Source organism: Chelonoidis abingdonii, chromosome 14, assembly GCF_003597395.2.
Source record: "Chelonoidis abingdonii isolate Lonesome George chromosome 14, CheloAbing_2.0, whole genome shotgun sequence".
Lineage (NCBI taxonomy): Eukaryota > Metazoa > Chordata > Testudines > Testudinidae > Chelonoidis > Chelonoidis abingdonii.
This window is the reverse complement of record NC_133782.1, coordinates 34527776-34548265: the sequence shown is the minus strand read 5'-3', so window position 1 is coordinate 34548265 and position 20490 is coordinate 34527776. Positions and strand designations below refer to the sequence as shown.

The 20490-nt window shown below is 41.5% G+C and overlaps 2 protein-coding genes across 2 annotated transcripts in view; one reads left to right on the top strand and one right to left on the bottom strand.

Moving 5' to 3' along the window:
- The window catches only part of LOC116823677 (olfactory receptor 6F1-like), a 12589-nt gene extending 4228 nt beyond the window's left edge, over nucleotides 1–8361 (top strand). The window contains exon 2 of the mRNA XM_075072408.1: nucleotides 8100–8361. Within this exon, the coding sequence (XP_074928509.1) occupies nucleotides 8100–8361 (262 nt within the window). The remainder of the gene's footprint in view (nucleotides 1–8099) is intronic.
- A 3427-nt stretch (nucleotides 8362–11788) lies between these two features.
- Nucleotides 11789–12773, bottom strand: LOC116823678 (olfactory receptor 10A4-like). The gene is given in 2 exon segments (XM_075072407.1): nucleotides 11789–12271; nucleotides 12273–12773. Coding segments are annotated over 2 exon segments (984 nt in total).
- Between the last annotated feature and the right edge of the window lie 7717 nt (nucleotides 12774–20490).

Here is a 20490-nt window from a genome sequence, read left to right as displayed (position 1 = left end):
TCTCATTAGGTCTACTGTTGTAGTAGCATTCCATCAATTCCAGCAAACCATTCATGGACGAGACAAGAAAACCTGGAATTGATGGAATGCTACTACAACAGTAGACCTAATGAGAGGGGATATATATATCATGGGAATATGATCGTGCATATTCTGATTCACTTGAACAGCCTATACTTATCTTTCTGTGCCTGGTGAACTCATGACTGTCGGAATCAGAACTTCCTGTATCCAAGTGTTGAGTCAGTGTGTTACCTATCTGGGGGCATCTCACTCAGTTTTGGAGAAAAATTAGGACACCAAGCCATATCCATCGATATTCACTTCATCCTCACACCCACTCTCATTTCTGAAGAATACTGTGCATACTCTCTGCATTTGGATTATTCTCCTTTGAGTGTGAATGAATTTGCAAGTAAATATTTTAATTAGTTCATGAGAATAAAATAATATAAATGGGGTGGTGGAAGTTGCTAGTTTCATATCTTTTTCCATATTCATCCTGCCTCCATTTCTATTAATGATGGCATCCTATGTTAATATCTTTTCTACCATTCTGCAAATTCCTTCCAGCACCAGGAGGCAAAAGGCTTTTTCCACCTGTTCCACTTAGTCATCATGGTGACGATTTTCTATGGGACATTGATCCTGGTGTATCTGCTATTGGACTCTGATGCACTGAGGGACCTGAAAAAAGTGTTCTCTGTCTTTTATGTCCTGACCCATTTGTTCCCCCCCTCCCTCCATCTGCAGCCTGAGAAACAAGGAGGTAAAGGAATCCTTGATAGATGCTTTTGGTTGGTTGGCTGGTTGGTTTTTTTAAATGAATACAGTCTAATTCTCAGAATCAGAACTTCCTGAATCCAAGTGTAGAGTCTGGGTGTTGTCTATATGTGCCATCTGACTCATTTTAGAGGAAAATTAGGACACCCAGCCATATCCTTAGACTTTCACTGCACCCTCAGATCTGCACTCATGTCTGAAGAAACCTGTGCATCCTCCCTGCATTTGGATTATTCTCCTTTGATAGTGGATGAATTTACAAGTAACTATTTTAATGAGTTCATAAGAATAAAATAATTAAAATGACATTGTGAAGAAATTTAGGATTTGTCATCTCTGGCTTTGTCCAAGTGATTTTAAGACTGAAATAAAATATACTCTTCCCATTTTCCTTAATGTTAGAACTCCTTTACAATATTTGTGTCGGTTACATTTGAAGACATTGGGGGTAATGAAGCTCTATGTTAAAAAGGATTTTCTCAAATAACCAGATTAGGAATAAAGTTTACTAGTGGTCAGGTCAGTAGTTCAGGTTACTTTTTGCTAGGACCCTGGTGACATCATAAGTAAATCAGCCAATCACCACTCTTCATCTCCCACTAATATGAATGTTTCAGTTCAGTGTCCTGAAATGGATGAAGAAGGGAAGGTAAACAGAGAGGTGGACCAACAGTTCTCACTGATGCCTTGGCCTCCATGAGTGTTAGTCATACAAGCTTCCCGCTCCTGTGTTTCTTCAGGGAAGTGGTGGGTCTCTGCTCCACAGTCCCAGGACCAGACAAGGGAAGGGTTCCCTCCTCTCTGCTTCCCCCTTGCTTCTTGGAAGCTGAAATTTGCTTCCTTACAGGTCATGAGGGATGAAAACTAAAAATATATTGTCAAAATTGTTCATGTCTGTCTTTTCAGTTTGAGTCATCTGCAAATTTTATAAAAAATAGCATATAAGCCACATGTGCATGAACCAAGATAAATATTCTTTCTTTCTTTCTTTCTTTATTTCTTTAATCCAGAATAACCTGTGACAAAAACTATGGAATTTAAACTGATTCAAAGGAGTAATATCTCTACATGTAAATTAGTGCTAGGCTGCTATATATGTTTGGTCCAGACGGCAGAGGGAGACAGGATTTTCTGCACATATGGTGTATATTTACGCCATGGCACCACATTCACAAAGCTGTCTGAGATCTCATTGATCCACCAAAGAGGAGAGATGGGAGCCAGCTTGGCTGAAGCATACACGGACATTCCAGTTGCCCTCAGTTTTGGGGTAAGTTTCTAGAGCTGAGGGATGTCAAACCTGTGCTATACATCTCTTCGTGTTCAGTTTCAGGAAGACTGGATTAGGAGATGGAGTCAAAATCGAATCATCTTAATCCGTGGGCCTCATTTTGACTCTGTCATGGAGAGAACATAGTGGAGAGGCACATTCCAGGCTGTGGCAGAAATAAGGAGAACAGATGGCTGGCTGGAAAAGAGGAGCAATCCCAATTATTGAATGTGATAGAATGGAAAGTTCAGGATGTGCTGAAGAAACAGAACATGTCCACAAGACCCCACACAGGGCCCTGTTCTTCCTGATGGTCACAGTGTACAACACAGTTTGAACTATTCATGATTTGTGATAGGAGGATCTCACCCTAGGAAGGGCTTGGAGATGAAGAGGGAACAAAGACACCCATTCAGGAGGAGGAAGAGAGAGAGGAAACATTTGCCTTCTCTCCCCCATGCAGGAAGAGTGAGGGAGATACTGAAATGTTGGCGGAAAGAAGGAATAGGAAAGAGGTAATGAAAATCTAATTTTATCAGGTGCATGGAGGGTCACCTATAACCCTGGTGCATAAGACTGGCTGCCCTTTTACAACATCTGCATTTGAATGCTGCATCTGCATGTCCACATCACATCATATCACAGCAGCATGGGACCACTCTACAGCACCATCAATGCAAAGCAATGCCTTGGGAACCACAATCATATCTGGCCTCTCTGCTGCTTTGTCTGATGACCAGTCAACTTGGTCTCAGCTGTTCCAGCCCCCACAGATTGAAGGTGTCCATTCTAAACTGATCCCTCTATCAGACGTAGGAGAAAACCCTGTGTTGTTCCAGAAGCTGACCTCTTTGGCATTTGTTACTAAGGGGCTCAGGTGGCCTGGCAACACCACAGTAGATTCTCTTTAGGAACAAATCCTATGTGGGCACCAAAGCATGTAGAAGTGATTGCAAAGCCTCACATGAGGAATGGTGCTGTGAAAGTGATAATCTGAGTCTGTGCAGGTGCATTAGGTAGGACTTTATATAGGGACATTACACACAAAAAGAAGAAGAATAGTGTCATTCTCCTCTCACTTATTCCAGTTTTCAAGCAGTGCATCTCTCTTCAGTGAGAAGTTTGTTTCCCAATTAACTCCTTAAAATGCTCAAATCTTTATTTCATCTTCCATGTCAACCCAGTTATTGAAATGCACTTTTAAGTGTGCACATTTCTTTATGTTTATTGATTGGTTGTTTTGATTTCCCCCACAAAATGTAACTATTGAGAAAACATAAAGAAAAGAAAATAAGAAAAGAATGGTAAAGGGTTTCAATGGGAGGAAAAAAAGAAGGAGCAAGGAAGACACGGAGGGGAAAGGAGAGCAACATCTTAGTTTCCATCCATTAGTGATTAATTAAAAGCTTTTAAAAGTTAGAGCTATTTCTTCCAAATTTGTTTGAGCTCCTTCTTCTTCCAAATGTTACCTATTCTTTAGCTGCCCTGACAGCCAGGTCACTTTGCCAGGCTTCTAGCCCTCGAGGCAATTGGATTAGTCCTTCACTAGGAGTTTAAGCCTGGGCTACCACACAACAGTAATTTGGAATTAAAAAAAACACAAAATGGCAGAGAACTTAAAAACTGGCCAACAACAGACCTTGAATCTCAGTGTTAATGGAAACTAACAGAGCTCTGAACCATTCTTGTAGCTCTTTGCATCATGTGACACAGACTCAATAGGCAGTCTGGTGTTCAGAGTGATGTTTAGGGTTATTGTGTGTGCTGGTGAAGCTGTGTATTTATTTGTGTTGATTTCTGTGTGGATTGTATTGTACTGGGACATTTGTGTTGATTTGTGTGGGTGGTAAATAAGGGTTTTATAGACTCATAGACTTTAAGGTCAGAAGGGACCATTATGATCATCTAGTCTGACCTCCTGCACAATGCAGGCCACACAATCTCACCCATCCATTTCTGTAACAAACCCCTAACCTATGTCTGAGTTAATGAAGTCCTCAAATTTTTTGAAGACCTCAAGCTGCAGAGAATCCTCCAGCAAGTGACCCCTGCCCCATGCTGCAGAGTAAGGCAAAAAACCTCCAGGGCCTCTGCCAATCTGCCGTGGAGGAAAATTCCTTCCTGACCCCAAATATGGCGATCGGTTAAACCCTGAGCATGTGGGCAAGACTCACCAGCCAGCACCCAGGAAATAATTCTCTGTAGTAACTCAGATCTCACCCCGTCTAACATCCCATCACAGACCACTGGGCATACTTACCTGCTGATAATCAAAGATCAATTGCCAAATTAATTGCCAAAATTAGGCTATCTCATCATACCATCCCCTCCATAAACTTATCAAGCTTAATCTTAAAGCCAGATATGTCTTTTGCCCCCACTACTCCTCTTGGAAGGCTGTTCCAGAACTTTACTCCTCTAATGGTTAGAAACCTTCGTCAATTTGTGTTCTGGTTAGCGATTATGTGTGACTGGATTTACTGAGTAAAATAGTTGGGTTGCAGTGTGAGTGATTGTGATGATTTGTGTGAGGATTCTGTTGTGCTGGAAGATTTGAGTTGATCTGTGTGGGTATGTGCTGCTCTGAGAGACTATGCGCGTTCGGGTTTATTGTGTGGGATAGTTGTTTTGTTGTGAGGGGTGGTTGTGTTGATTTGTCAGCCTTCTTGATGTCATTTTTTTCACCTTCCCAATTATGTACTTATTACTCTTCTTATTGGTTTTAGTTATTTTGTGCTTTAGCCTTTCTGATTTTCTCCCAATGTGTTTGTCATACACTTTTGTACTGGTCCTCAGCTATTTGTCCACGTTTCCACCTTTTACCAGATTCCTTTTGTTTTTCAGTCTTAATATGCTTCAGAATAACACATGGAGTCACCATCCTGGAATCATATCATAGAGATTTTCACCAAGTCAGTCATGGGCAATGTTTGGAATTTCAACCAAACTGCCCCATTTTTCTCACTCAAAATTTCTCTCTGTGGCTGTTTGATGAATATGTCCCATTGAAATTACTTTCAGCATTTCAAAACCCTCAGTTTCTGCATTCCACATTAGGTCAAAAATCTATGAGAGGTTTACTATTATGTTGGTGGCCCCAGGTTCTGTATCCTTGCTGAGAAATGAATATGAGGGGAGCATGAGCTGTTATAGCAGGGATAAGGAAGAGACAGGACAGAACTGGAGGAGGGGGTGTCAAATCAGTGTATTAGATGTCTGTATACTAATACAAGAAGTGTGGCAAATAAGCAGGAAGAATTCAAAATGCTAGTAAATAACCACAAATATGGCATAGTTGTCATCACAGAGACCTGGTGGGATAATACTCATAACAAGAATATTGGTAAAAAAGTGTACAGCTAGCTCAGGAAGGACAGGCAGGGAAAAATGGGAGGAGGTGTTGTCTTATATATTAAAAATGCATACACTTGGACTGAGGTTGAGAAGGAAATAGGGAAAGACTTGTTGAAAGTCTCTGAGTAAGGCTAAAAAAGGATATTATATATATAGTAGAGAAGAAGAATTACTTCTTGTGGTAAAGAGTATTATTTATATATATGTAGAAAAGAATAATTACTTCTCGTGTCTTGCTTACAGCACTCCTGCTAATACATCACAGAGTGATGTTCACTTTTTTTGCAATTTATATATTATTTGTTGCAAAAAAAGTGAACATCATTCTGGGATGTATTAGCAGGAGTGTTGTAAGCAAGACATGAGAAATAATTCTTCTCTATTCCACTCTGATTAGGTATCAGCTGGAGTACTGTGTCCTGTTCCGGGTGCCACATTTCAGGAAAGTTATGGGCACACTGTGGAAAGGCCAGAGAAGAGCAACAAAAATGATTAAAGGTCTAGAAAACATGACCTATGAAGGAAGATTGAAAAAAATGAGTTTGTTAAGTCTGAAAAAGAGAAGACTGAGAGGGGACGTAATAATTTTCAAGTACATAAAAGGTCGTTACAAGGAGGAGGGAGACAAATAGTTCTTCTTAACCTTTGATGATAGGACAAGAAGCAATGGATTTAAATAGCAGCAAGGGCAGTTTAGATTGGACATTAGGAAAAGCCGCCTAACTGTCAAAGAGGTTAAGCACTGGAATAAATTGATTAGAGAGATTGCATAATCTCCATTATTGGACATTTTGAAGAGCAAGTTATAGAAACATCTGTCAGGTCTGGTCTAGATAATACTTATTCCTGCCACGAGTGCAGAGGGCTCAGCAAGATGACCTCTTGAGGTCCCTTTCAGTTCTATGATTTCAAGTCACTTTAAGAAAACAGTAAGTGATATCATCATCAGCTATTTTGTAATAGCTGGAACAAAGCCTCAGAGAAAGGAAGTGTAAGCCCAAGGTCAGGGAAAGAAAGAGAAAGGAATAAAACTCAGGTTTCTGCAATCAGATTCTACTGACCACTCCACTGGAATCTGGTGGACTCTGCAGTGGAAATATCGGTAAAAGAGGTATGAGAGCAGCAACAGTGTTTATCTGAGGTTTTCACATGAAGCCAATGGAATGAAATAGAATTCCTTCAACCTACAATGATAATATCAGACCTTGTGGCTAATGTAACACAGAAGCGTGTTCAGGAAGCTGAAGGTGAGATGTATTCAGCCATAGAGATACTAGGCAGCAGTATCATTTCCAATGTCAATTAACATAGGCCCTTTTGAAATTTTACCCAGCATACCTCTGCTATCTGGAGTGTTGACTCAACCACTGGGACAGTGTGACAGTCGACGCCCTTAGGGTCAAGGCAGTGTGGCCTGTCGGTCACTGTCTGTAAAGCAGCCCTTCGGTGTGGGGCTGCACAGTCTAGCGGCTGGAGTCTATGAAGCAGCCCTTTGGTACATGGCATCGGGGCCTAGTGGTCAGAATCTATGGAGCCACCCTTTGGTGCAGGGCAGTGTAGCCTAGTGGCCAGAGCCTATAGAGCCACCTGTCAGTGTAGAGTAGTGTGATCTAGTGGCCAAAGTCTATACAGGAGCCCTTCAATGCAGGGCAGAGTGACCTAGGGGCCAGGGGCTATTGAGCCATCCTTTGGGGCAGGGCAAAGTGGTCTAGCAGCCAGAGTCTCTACAGAATCCCATATTCTTCTGAGCCCTCTGATCTAGGTAATGATTGGTCACTGTTCCTAGATCGCTGTCTCTGAGGAAACTGCCACTGCTTCACCCTGGGGTGAGCCATATTGGTGGCCCTTGATGACTTTAGAGACTCACAAATTTATTTGAGCATAAGCTTTCGTGGGCTACAGCCCCCTCCTTCAAATGCATAGAATGGAACATATAGTAAGAAGACATATATATATATACACAGATGGCTGGCTGGAAAAGAGGAGCAATCCCTATTATTTAATGTGATAGAATGGAAAGTGCAGGATGTGCTGAAAAAACAGAACATCTCCACAGAAAACATGAAAAGGGGGCTAATTAATTAAGATAAGCTATTATCAGCAGGAGAAAAAAAAATGTTTGCAGTGATAATCAAGATGGTCCATTTCAGACAGTTGACAAAAAGGTGTTAGGATATTTAACATCAGTCACTCCATCAGGAGCTCATTCACCGGCACATCTGCCAGCGTGATATATGCCATCATGTGCCAGCAATGCCCCTCTACCATGTATATTGGCCACACCGGGCAGTCCCTATGCAAAGGAATAAATGGACACAAATCTGACATCAGGAATCATAACATTCAAAAACCAGTAGGAGAACACTTCAACCTCTCTGGTCACTCAGTAACAGACTTAAAGGTGGCAATTTTGCAACAGAAAAGCTTCAGAAACAGACTCTGATGAGAAACTGCTGAAATTGAATTAATATGCAAACTAGATACCATTAACTTTGGCTTGAATAGAGACTGGGAGTGGCTGGGTCATTACACAAATTGACTCTATTTCTCCATGTTAAGTATCCTCACACCTTTTTGTCAACTGTCTGAAATGGGCCATCTTGATTATCACTCCATATTCACATTTCCTCCATTTCTGTTGATTTTGGCATCCTGTTTGTATCATCTCCATGATCCTGCAAATCCCTTCCATCACTGGGAGGCAAAAGACCTTTTCCACCTGCTCCTCTCACCTCATTGTGGTGACAATTTTCTATGGGACTATAGTCATTGTGTCTCTGTTATCAGATTCTGATGCACTGAGGGACTTGAACAAAGTGTTCTCTGTCTTTTATCGTGTCCGCACCCCATTGGTCAATCCCTTCATATACAGCCTGAGAAACCAGGAGGCGAGGGAAGCCTTAAGAAAAGCTGTTGTTAGATTTTTTTCTTTCACAAGAATACAGATATTTTAAACTAATATCTATATCTATCCATATCCATAGAAGGACAAGATAAATCCTTAAAAATACCTCTCCGACCCCACTTTAAGGTCTGATGATTGTGGCGTATCAAGAACATGATCTGCGTGACCTTGGATTACTCATTCTTTGAGTGTGAGTGACGTTTAAAGTCAATACCTTAATGCATTAATTGAGAATTAAATAATTTAAAAAGTACTCTGCTTGAAATTTAGCATTTGCCTTCGCCTTGTTTCCTCCTAAGTGATTTTAAAACTGGAATAAAACATACCCTTCCCACGATCCGTAATATTAATCCTCATTTAACATAAGTGAAGGCTACATGTGAAAATATTAGGTTTTAATGAAGATTTTTTTTTTTTAGAAAAGTTGTGTCTAATCATTAGATTGAAAAATTATACACATGGCCAAGTGAATAGCTCAGGACTCTTTTAAATTGGACCCTGGTAACATCAGAGGTAAATCAACCAATCCCCACTCTTCATCTCCTGCTAATGTGAATGGTGCAGTTCTGTTACCTGAAGTGACTGATTAAGGGAAGGTAAATGTGCAGATGGGCCAAGAGCTCTCATTCATGCCTTGACCCTTATGAGTGTTATTCAGGGTTCCATGGCCACCAGCTACCCACTCCCGTGCTTCATCAGAGAGGTGGTGGGTCTCTGCTACATAACCAAGGGAAGGATTTATGACTCAAGAAGACAGTTCCCTCCTCTCTGCTCCCTCCTTCCTACCTGGCTGCAGTAATTTGCTGCTGGCCAGGTCATTGGGACTGGAAACTAACATTCTGCCATTCCTTGATCCTTCCCATCCACAGCATGTCAAATTTGTCCAAATCTTTCTTAACGTGTGATGCCCGAATCTGGACACAATAGTTGTCACCACGGGGCCCTGGGGAGTTAGACTGACTGGTTGGTGTGCCATCAGATAGATAGATAGATAGATAGATTAGATAATTTGCCATCATGTGCCAGCAATGCCCCTCTGCCATGTACATTGGCCAAACCGGACAGTCTTTACATAAAAGAATAAATAGACAGAAATCAGACATCAGGAATGGTAATGTACAAAAGCCAGTAGGAGAACACTTCAATCTTCCTGGACATTCTATAACAGATTTTAAAGTCATTATTCTTGAACAAAAACCTTCAGAAACAGACTTCAAAGAGAAACTGCAGAACTAAAATTCATTTGCATATTTAACACCATTAATTTGGGCTTGAATAGGGACTGGGAGTGGCTGGCTCACTACAAAAGCATCTTTACCTCTTCTGGAATTGATACCTCCTTCCTCATGAATTATTGGGAGTGGACTTCATGCACCATGATCAAATTGGCCCTGTCAACACTCGTTCTCCACTTGTGAACTAACTCCCTTCGCTTCATGTGTCAGTATAATAATGGCTGCAACTGAAATTATCTCTCCATGCATCTGAAGAAGTGAGATTTTTACCCACAAAAGCTTATGCCCAAATAAATCTGTTAGTCTTTAAGGTGGCCACCACACACGGAACTTCCTTGTTGATTTTGGTGAGTGAGAATCCCTCACTTTATGCTGGTGTAAATTATGAGTAAATCCAGTGAAGTCATCACATGTACACTGCTGTAAAACTGCAATAAGTGAGAGGAGACCAGACCCGGTGGTGTTTTGACAGGGAAGGGGATGGAAGAATTGCTTTTCTCCGACCTCATGGGCAATTACCTCTCACCATGGGGTTCATACCTAGATAATGTGTTTATAGGGTATTGTTATTGTCTGTTTGCACTACTGTTGATTTGTCTTGTCCACATTAATTCTACTGGACTGGAAAGGAAGCCACTCATGTGCTGTGTACTTTAGATTCCTCTCCAAGGCACCCTGCTGCCGCCTATCATAATATTTACACCAGCCTCATACAGTGAGATCAAATTCAAAACTGTCCCTGTGATTTTACACTGATGTTGTAGACCACTAAAGTCAAACAGCATTAAACAGGAAGCTGTTCGTATCATGGCCAGTACAACACAAAGTCCAGTCTGATTTAATGTATTAACCTTCACAATGGTCAGACGAGGGTATAGCTGTCTATGATCTTAGTTTTTGAAGAACAGGAGGTTATTCTTGATTTCATATTTTTAGGAACACATGAGGTGTGAATTGCCAGTTTTCACACAGAGTCAAAGAGAGAGATTCTGTGCTCGAACTAACATACAAATTAAAACTCATTATGACAAAACAAGCCCATGTTTTATTAGTCTTGCCAACCCAGCAGAAGACATTTCAACGAGGAACAGAAGTGAAGGAGGTAGTAATGTTGAAGTGGAATCATTACAGATCTAGAAACAAAGATGACCCCAGTGATTACTGGAGCACTTGAGCTATGAACTAGCTGCTCCAAGAACACATTGGGGGTGCAAGACATCGTGATCAGTGACCTACTCAAGACAGACACAGTGAAATGTTAAGGTGAGTCAAGGAGAGCGAGAGCATAAACGCAGGTAGACTCTGCAGAATGGTTTTAACAAAATTCCACGACTACAACCTACGAGTTGATTTGTGATCAGCATTTATTTTGGTGACTCATGGTGACATTTTAGACAGTTTTAGCTTTCTCCTTTTCAAGCCTTAAAGATCTTGCGCGTTGTGAGGCTGTTTGGTTGAAGGAACATCCCCATGAATGTAATGCTGAAGGATTAGTAAGATAATAAAAAGAAGTTTAAATTGAAGCTTATATTAATACTACATTTTAAGATAACGGCCTTTATCAATATTATATATTTAAACCACCATTAGTAGCATAAAAAAACCATTTTTCAAAATGAATCTGAGAGGAGAGAGAGAGAGAGTGGTCCTAAATTTTATTGACACTGCTGCTGTTCTAAACCCCGGTGATTCCTAGACTGGAGAGATAAAGAGCAATTAGAGTAACCTAAAAAAACACCGTATATTGTTTTCAAATCAACCAGATAGACAAACAGGTCAATATCAGTCTTCAGAAAGTATTAGCGGATGCTGCTGATACAACTCCAGTGAAAGACAACTTCTGAGAGAGGATGAAATCCACCCCTTGGTAAAAGGTCTGCACAAAGGCTATAGGCCACTTCTTTTACACTTCACTGCTGAAAACAGGGCCTCAGTGAGGAAATGAATGACACATATGTGTTAGGCAGACCCTCCGCACTGTGGGGAAATTCACCATTCCAACCCCCTGCCACTCCCATAGATGTCAGTGGGTAATAAATGGAGTTGACCGCAGTAGGAACTGGCAGATCTAGGGTCCATCCATCCCAGAGTGAGGAATTGCTTGGCTCTGCTGCCCTTATTTGTACAGATAACATTTCCTGACAGCGGGGGTCCCATTGTATTTAACAGAACTGCTCTACTGGGTAAGAGCTGTCTGTACAAGCTGTGATTTACAATCTCATACAATGAGATGAGTTCCCATTATCTTGACTTTATTGCAGTGTGCAATAACTGTATACAAAATAGTTTGCTATTTGTTATGAAATTCATAGCCTCATTAGCAGCTTTCCTCAGGGTCTCCTTGACCTCTTTGTTTCTCAGGCTGTAGATGAGTGGATTGGCCAGGGGAGTCAGGACTGTGTAGAAGAGAGAGAACACTTTGTTCAGGTCTCTCAGTGTGTCGGTGTCTGGTAGCAGATAGACAATGATCAGGGTCCCATAGAAGATGGTCACCACTATGAGGTGAGAGGAGCAGGTGGAAAAGGCCTTTTGCCTCCCAGCAGTGGAAGGGATTCTGTGGATGGTGGTGATGTTGCACATATAAGATGCCAGGGTTAATAGAAAGGGAGGTAGTGTTAATATGTAAGTGAACAGGAAGATCACAAGAGTCATCAGGCGGGTGTCACTGCAGGACAGTTTAGTCACTGGGGTGAAATCACAAAAGAAATGGTCAATTTCATTGGGGGCCACAATAAATAATTTGTGATATCCAAGATGTTGTGATGGTGCAAGCCAAAAACCCACTTACCCACAACCCAGCTGCCAGGTGGAAGGAGACACTGCCATTCATAAGGACTGCATAATACAGAGGTTTGCATATCGCTAAATACTGATAGTAAGACATCGCTGATAAGAGGCAACATTCCACAGATACCATAGAACCAAAGATATACAGTTGTGTGATGCGCTCGATAAATGAAATAGTCCTGTCCCCAGTCAGGAGACCAGCCAGCATCCTGGGCAAGATGGTGGAGCTGTAGCAGGTCTCCAAGCAGGACAAGTTCCCCTGGAAGAAGTACATGAGGGTGTGGAGGTACTGATCAGCCACAACTAGCGCAATGATAAGGATGTTCCCAGCCATGGTCACAATGTAGATCACCAGGAAGAAAGGGATCTGCAGTTCATGGAGATTCCCGAATCCCACTAGAATGAATTCTGTGATTGATGTTTGATTTCTCCAGTCCATTTCTCCAGGTCTTCCATGGGCTCTATCAAGAAATTTAATTAAAAATATATAAGCTGTGGAATATGACATGAAAAAGGCAATTTGAGGCTTTGTGGTGTCATTGTAATTTTGTTGATGGTTAAATGCAGTCATGGATGAGTTTTTCAGCAACTCTGCTTTTCTAGACATCTGACTTTTGACCTGTCAATACCATGAACATAGATACAATAACCCCAACCCTCTAGGCACGCTGGTACCTCAGTTTTCCACCATTTTGCTGTCTCCTTCCATGTAGTCTAATGCCATGGGTGAAATCTAGGAGTCAAAAAAGCTGGGTTCTATTCCTGAAATAGTGTGACCTTGAGAAAGCCATGTAGTTCTGTACCTCAGTTTTCACAGCTATAAAATGAGGACGAAAGTGGTATGTCATCTACTGATAAACATAAATACTTAACATCTTCATAGTGCTCTGAGATCACTGACAGCTTTCTGTACGTACTCACAGATAAAGACCAACACACATAGAACTGATTTTTATACCCAGGTCTAGGTCAGTAAACAACAGTATACAAGTGTTTAGTTAAGCACTGAAATATTCATTTTAATGCTTGCTTTTTTCTTGTTCAAATCTGAAAAAAATATATTTGTTGCACTCAGCTCAAACTATAAACTCATGTGCGATATGATTTCTTTTATCTTCTGTAACTAAGAAAGCACTCTGAGAAACAAATTATTGAACATGCAGAGGTAGATAGATACTCAGATAAACCAGAAAAAGCGTGTGTGTGTTGGGGGGCGGGCAGTGAGGAATGTTTGAAATGACTTGCCTCCTAACTTTACCTAACATTAATCTAGAGGACTGTTTATGCAGTGAGCAAATGCGGAGACACAAATCCACATAAATCTTCACAGATACCAGCCACCTCCATTCTGACTAGTCCTGAATAAATCCAGGGTGTTTTACAATCTAAAACTGTCTGGTCAGGGCATGTCTCATAGAAAGACAATGGTTCTCCTATATGTTTTTCGCTACAGTGGCTGCTCGAAAACTCCCAACAGAACACTTACACTATAATTTCTAAAACCAAATGTTTTGGGCTGACGAGGTTCTAAATCCACAAATTTAAAAACAAACTGAAAATTATTCAACCAAAATCTGATTTTTAAATAGTTTTAAGCGTGGTGGTTTTCCAATGAAATTCTAATGTTTTAAGTGAAATCAGATACATCTTGTGAAAATTATTGTCTTCTTGTAAACCAAATTCTTCATCAAATAAATGCTGATGGATTTTTTTTCTACCAGATCTAATAGGTACTGAAATGTAAGGGGAAAATCCTTATTAGACGGAAGTGAAATGGCATGAACATACATAATCTTACATTATCTTTTACCTTCTGGGAATCTAATAAGAGAGTTTGTCTTTCCTTCAAAACTGGTATAAGAAAAACTTGAGATCGCTGAGGTGACCTCTTTAAGCAACCTTTCAGAGACCCAGGATACAAGTTCTACAGTCTGTTTCTGATCCCCAAATTCTTCCTACAAGCCACTCCCCAACAAAAATTCTGATCACTGGCCTGGCAGAGTTGGCTTGGATCTGCTACCAAAAGGCAAATGTCTACCCTCATTCATTATATGAGAGAGAAAAATCTCCCTGGAGAATAATGCTGATGAGAATTTTCAAATGCTGTGAAAGCATAATTAATAATATAATTATTTTTAGTCCTTACATCCAATAGGTATAACAGAGAGGAAAACTGGGAAAATGTTGAAGACAGAAAAGTTTTTATCCTCAAAGGAAGTCTCTCTGTTTACCAATCCTATGGAACACAAGTGTAGCCACACTTGATGTGATCAGTCATCCACCTTCCTCGCTATCATGTCTCTGACAGTGACCAGTACCAATTGCGTTTGATGAAGGTGCAATAAACCTTGTGGAAGAGAGTTGTGGAACAAAATGCCTACATGGAAACCCTCTGGTAACCTCTTTTCTTAGGTTTCCCTATCTGTAAGGTGGGGATAATCGCATTTATTAATGACACTATTGGGTGTGATGAGTTGCAGTGACTTCTCGAAACCAGTCATGATTTTATAGACCTCTATCATATCCCCCTTAGTCATCTCTTTTCCAAGCTGAAAAGTCCCAGTCTTATTAATCTCGCCTCATATGGCAGCCATTCCATACCCTTAATCATGTTTGTTGCCCTTTTCTGAACCTTTTCCAATTCCAATATCCTTCACATATTGCACAACATACAGATACAAACACAATAACCTCATGAAATAATGACGTGAAAAAGAGGTCTGTGTCAGCTTGAAAGCTTGTCTCTCTCACCAGCAGAAGGTGGTCCAATAAAGGATATTACCTCATCCACCATGTCTTTATCATTAAATCAGGGAATAGGCTTCCAAGGGAGGTTATGCAATCCTCATCACTAGAAAGTATAAGAAGAGAGTGGAAAAACACTTGTCAGGGACGGTCCTGGGTTTCTTGCTCCTGCGTCAGTGCAGGTGCTGGATTTGATGACTTCTCAAGGCCTAGCCAATGCTATCATTCTTTGACACACAAACAGACACAAACACAAAGACACAATCTGCCAACTCATATCCTCAGACTTTGGGTGGGGTTTGCTTGGAGAGACAGAGGTACATGTCTCTGGCGGTTCTGTGGGACTTGTGCTCCTTGTTCATTTAGTTTCTTTGGAAAATCCCTTGCAAAAACCAATTAAACACACATAGATGAACATACATTCACAAAAGACAATCTTGCACAGAAACCCACAGTCAATCACAATGACACAGCTGAACAGACAAATGCAGTCAGACACACACTTATGAACATACGGATGTGATTGACACAAGGATATGATCATAAAAACCCAATGATACATAGAAAGCTGCAAACAGAATCATGCACACAAACATATCAACAAAAAAACCTACAAAAATATGATCTCACTCACACATATCTACAAACGCATCCATACAAATTCCTGACAATTGTTGTATCCTTGGGGGCAGCCGGTTTAGGAAGAAATCACTTGAGGCCAGAGAGCAGACATAACAAAACTACGATTTATTTACAGACACAGAGTTCACCTAACTGGCTGAAGCTGGCTGGGCTATCCCCTAATAATCTAACTCAGTTGCCATAGGAACAAAAACCATGACAACCAAATACACAACATATTCCTCCCCCCCAATAAGAACATCCCCTAAATAAAACACCACACTAGACTACAGAAGGAGGGTAGACTGCCTCCATTCCTGGCTAAACCCTGGGGATTATTTTGCCCCATAACCGTGGGTTTGCCCTAGCTAAAGATCCAGCCGATGAGGAGGGCTTCTATCTCTAGGTGGATTATGGCGAACTCCTGGTGTTGTTGCACCTGAAAGTTCCATGGGCTCAGGGTCCACAGGACGAACAGGGAGGAGGTGGTATCAGCTAGTGCTGGGCAAAGGGGTATCTCAGCCGCCGGCAGTAATGGAGGAGAACAGTCAGGAACAGGTGATTCGTGATTTGGTGTCTCACTCCAGAAGAGGTGAAGTCAGACCAGTCAACTGCAGATGTGTCCTGAGGACTGGCATGACCTGGCAACAGCTGATCTACATGTCGCCGCCAGGTAAGATTCTCTGCAGTCCGGACTGTATAGGAAACAGGTCCTGTTGGAGTGATGATCGTGGCAGGGACCCATTTAGCTCTGGAAGTATAATTCCAAGCCAAAACTGGCTGTCTCGGGCTAAAGGTTCGGTCTTTTGCTCTGGGTGCCTGTCTGATGACTTGATATTGCTGCTGATGTTGCACAATTTGTTGGGGTTCAGAAGGTTTCAGCAGATCAAAGCAAGTGCGCAGCTGTCGTCCCATCATTAGAAAGGCCGGGGATGCCTGGGTCGTAGCATGAGGTGTGTTTCTGTAGGAAAGTAAGAAGGTATGCAGACGCTTTTGAATGGAGTGTTGTCCCCTTGCTGATTTCAAAGTGTGTTTCATTGTCTGCACAAATCTTTCAGCTAATCCGTTGGTGGATGGATGATATGGTGCTGACGTGATGTGGTGTATCCCATTTGCCTTCATAAAGTTTTGAAACTTCTGAGAGACGAACTGCGGTCCGTTGTCGCTCACAAGTTGTTCTGGGAGACCGAAACCACTAAAGAGTCCCCGTAGTTTTTGGATAGTACTCTCTGCAGTACTGGACTGCATTATAGAGACTTCTAGCCATTTAGAATGGGCATTTATTGCCACCAAGAACATGCTTCCTTCAAGGGGCCAGCGAAGTCAATGTGAATACGTTGCCACAGGTTTTCAGCCAGTCCCATGGGTGTAGGGGTGCCCATACAAGCTTTTGCCTTCTCTTCAATAGCACTGTCCAATCCAGGCCACCAAAAATAGCTTTGTGCAATTTCCTTCATGCGCATTATTCCACAGTGACTGGGAATGTAGCTGTTCTAACATCTGTGATCTCAGTGGTGGTGGAATAATGACACGTCTCCCCCACAACAAACAACCAGATTGGACCGATAACTCCGTCCTCCTGGACATGTAGGTAACAAGGTCCAGTGAGACCGGAGAAGTTTGTTGAGATTTTCCATGCATCACCAGGTCCATAACTTGGGACAATACTGGGTCAACGCGGGTTGCCTTCTTTATCTGACTAGCAGTGATGGGTGTATTCTCTACCTGTCAAAGTAGAAGATTTCCTTTCGGGCACTATCTTGATGTTTGACCGGCAAAGGCAACCTTGAGAGGCCATCTGCATTGCCATGTAGAGTGGATTTCTGATATTTGATTTCATATGTGTGTGTTGAAAGTAACAATGCCCAGTGTTGCATACAACTAGCAGCTAATGGGGGAATGCCTGTGTAGGGTCCAAAAATTGACGTCACAGGTCGATGGTCTGTTAGAAAAGTAAACTTTCACCCAAACAGGTATTGATGAAACTTCCGAATTCCAAAAATAATTCCTAATGCCTCACGTTCGATTTGGGCGTAGTTAGTTTCTGCTTTGCTTAGAGTGCATGAAGCAAAAGCAATAGGTCTCTCTTTCCCGAAGGCATAATGTGTGACACGACTGCTCCCACTCCATAAGGGAGGCATCGCAGGCCAATTATAGGGGTAAGGATGGATCAAAGTGCGTTAGAACTTCAGAATTTAGCAATGCATCCTTAGCTTTGTTAAATGCAACATCACAGGCTTCAGTCCACTTCCAGGCCTTGTTCTGCCCAAGGAGCTCATGAAGTGGTTTTAGCAGTGTGGCTAACTGTGAGATGAACTTTCCATAATAGTTCAGTAGTCCTAGAAATGAGTGCAGCTGGCTTACATTTTGAGGTGGGGGAGCCTCCACAATAGCTTTAACTTTTGCAGGGGCCTTATGAAGACCTGCAGAATCAATGAAATGTCCCAAATATTCAACAGAGGGCTTGAAGAATTCACGCTTGTCTTTGCGAACTCGTAGGCCATACTCTTCCAGTCTTTTTAGGGTAGCCTCTAAATTCTTTAAGTGATCCTCTTCATTCTCCAGTGACCAGGATATCATCCAGATAGCACTGAACTCCTGACAAGCCACACAAGATCTGGTCCATAGCCCTCTGGAACAGGGTGGGAGCAGACGTTATTCTGAAGGGTAGGCGATAGTATCGATAAAGCCCCTTATGAGTCACAATAGTCAACAGCTCTTGGGACTTTTAATCGACGTGCATCTGTAAATATGCTTGACTCAGAAAATTTTACTGAACTTTTGTCCCCTAGCCAGGCCTGCGAAGAGGTCATCGATGCGGGAAGCAGGTATTTACCATGCAGAAATAATCAGAACTGTGCATTCAATTCCCTGGGTGGCTTTGAAAATCTCAGCAATTGTTCTGTGCTGAATTTTTGTTACTAAGATTTTTATTATTTTTATTTTATCATATATCCTTTAAAATTAATTTGGGCTGTGCCAATTTGGCTTAATCAGTGCTGGTGTCACAGGCACGCGTGTCTAAATATTCTTACATCTCAGCGTAGCCTATATTTATTTTTATTATTATACCCGATCCAAATTTAAAATATCATCTCTTTCAATTCATCTTTGTATACCACAGGATTATGTGTTCATGGAAGTTTCTCTCCTAAGAATAATATGGAATCATTCACACATGATGGCAGTCCAGCCTGGACTGTGTCTTCTTTTCATGATATTCTGTATAATACTGCAAAATGCCTAACTTCTTGGTATCTCCACTCTTTTACTGGAGATTGCTTTCAACTGTGTCTTGCCATATCTTCCTCATCTTTTATTTTTCTTCCTTCTTATAAAGCTTCCTTGATACCCCACTCTCTGAATCTGTTCAAAACCTGGTGAACATCATTCACTTAAAATTTCTTATGAGAAAAATTCAAGTTTTTAACCAGGGCTGGGCTTTATAAGAGTTGGGTACCTAGGCTCCTTGGAAAATCCCAGCTCAGGTTATTTGTGCACTTTTATTATACTGTGAGATTTGTCCCTTTTCTCCTCTCAGATTTTTCTTAGTCATCTTCTTCCACTTTATACTAGTCTCATGTATACTGCTAAAGTCACAATTGAGAATCCTGCCAGAACTCAAGTCTGTGTTGTCCAACTGAGGAGAAAGATCGGGATGGGAGGTGGCCCTACTTTTTTCCCATTATGGTGGTTTAGCCAGGAGCCAATTGGAATGGAGACAAAAATGCACAAAATATTTATTTCTGTGACAGAAAAAGCCATTTTACATCAAAATAAATATTTGGGCAAAAAATGACACTCTCTAGGTTCAATATATATGTGCATGTAACCACGGGAAATCTTCGACATCTGAAGTAATGCTATTTCCATCCCCATCATATGGGCCTTGTAAACTAACTGCTGTTCACTACACTCTCATGAGCCAGATGCAAACTGATAGTCCCTAGCAGTGACCTCTGGACACATCAACAGGAAGATCTTTATTGCTGTTATCTGGGCCAAGCCCTACTATGACCAGCTCTTGTAAGGCAACTGCAGACATCTCACAGGGCCCTTGGAAGCCCAGAGGTTTGGCAAAGACAAGGAATCATACTCAGAGCCCAGGTCAACAGGGACAGTCCTGACCCAACTAAGGTGTTGCAAAGGCGATAGGAGATGCAGATAGATAGAACTGAGACCATTTCTGGGCCTGGCCTGTGAAAAGGCCACTGAGAAGGGACTCGCACGTGACACTGCAGGGCAGAATACACTTTGCATCCACCAGTTGCACAGAGCAGTTCAAAGGCAGGGAACCGCTAAAATGAGTGTCCCCAAAACTGACTGCAACAAGTGCAAGGCCCTCCTCTTTTCCAAGATGAAAAGACCTAGCCTTTTTAATCTCTTCTCATATGGGACCCGTTCCAAACCTTAATCATTTTAGTTGCCCTTGTCTCAACCTTTTCCCCTAATGCCAGTATATCTTTTTTGAGATGAGGAGACCACATCTGTACACAGTATTCAAAATGTGGAAATACCATGGATTTATATATGGGCAATAATATATTCTCCGTCTTATTCTCTATCCCTTTTTTTAATGATTCCTAACATCCTGTTTGCTTTTTTGACTGCCGCTGCACACTGTGTGGATGTCTCAGAGAACTATCCACGATGACTCCAAGAACTCTTTCCTGATTAGTTGTAGATAAATTAGCCCCCATCATATTGTATGTATAGTTGGGGTTATTTTTTCCAATGTGCATTACTTTACATTTATCCACATTAAATTTCATTTGCCATTTTGTTGCCCA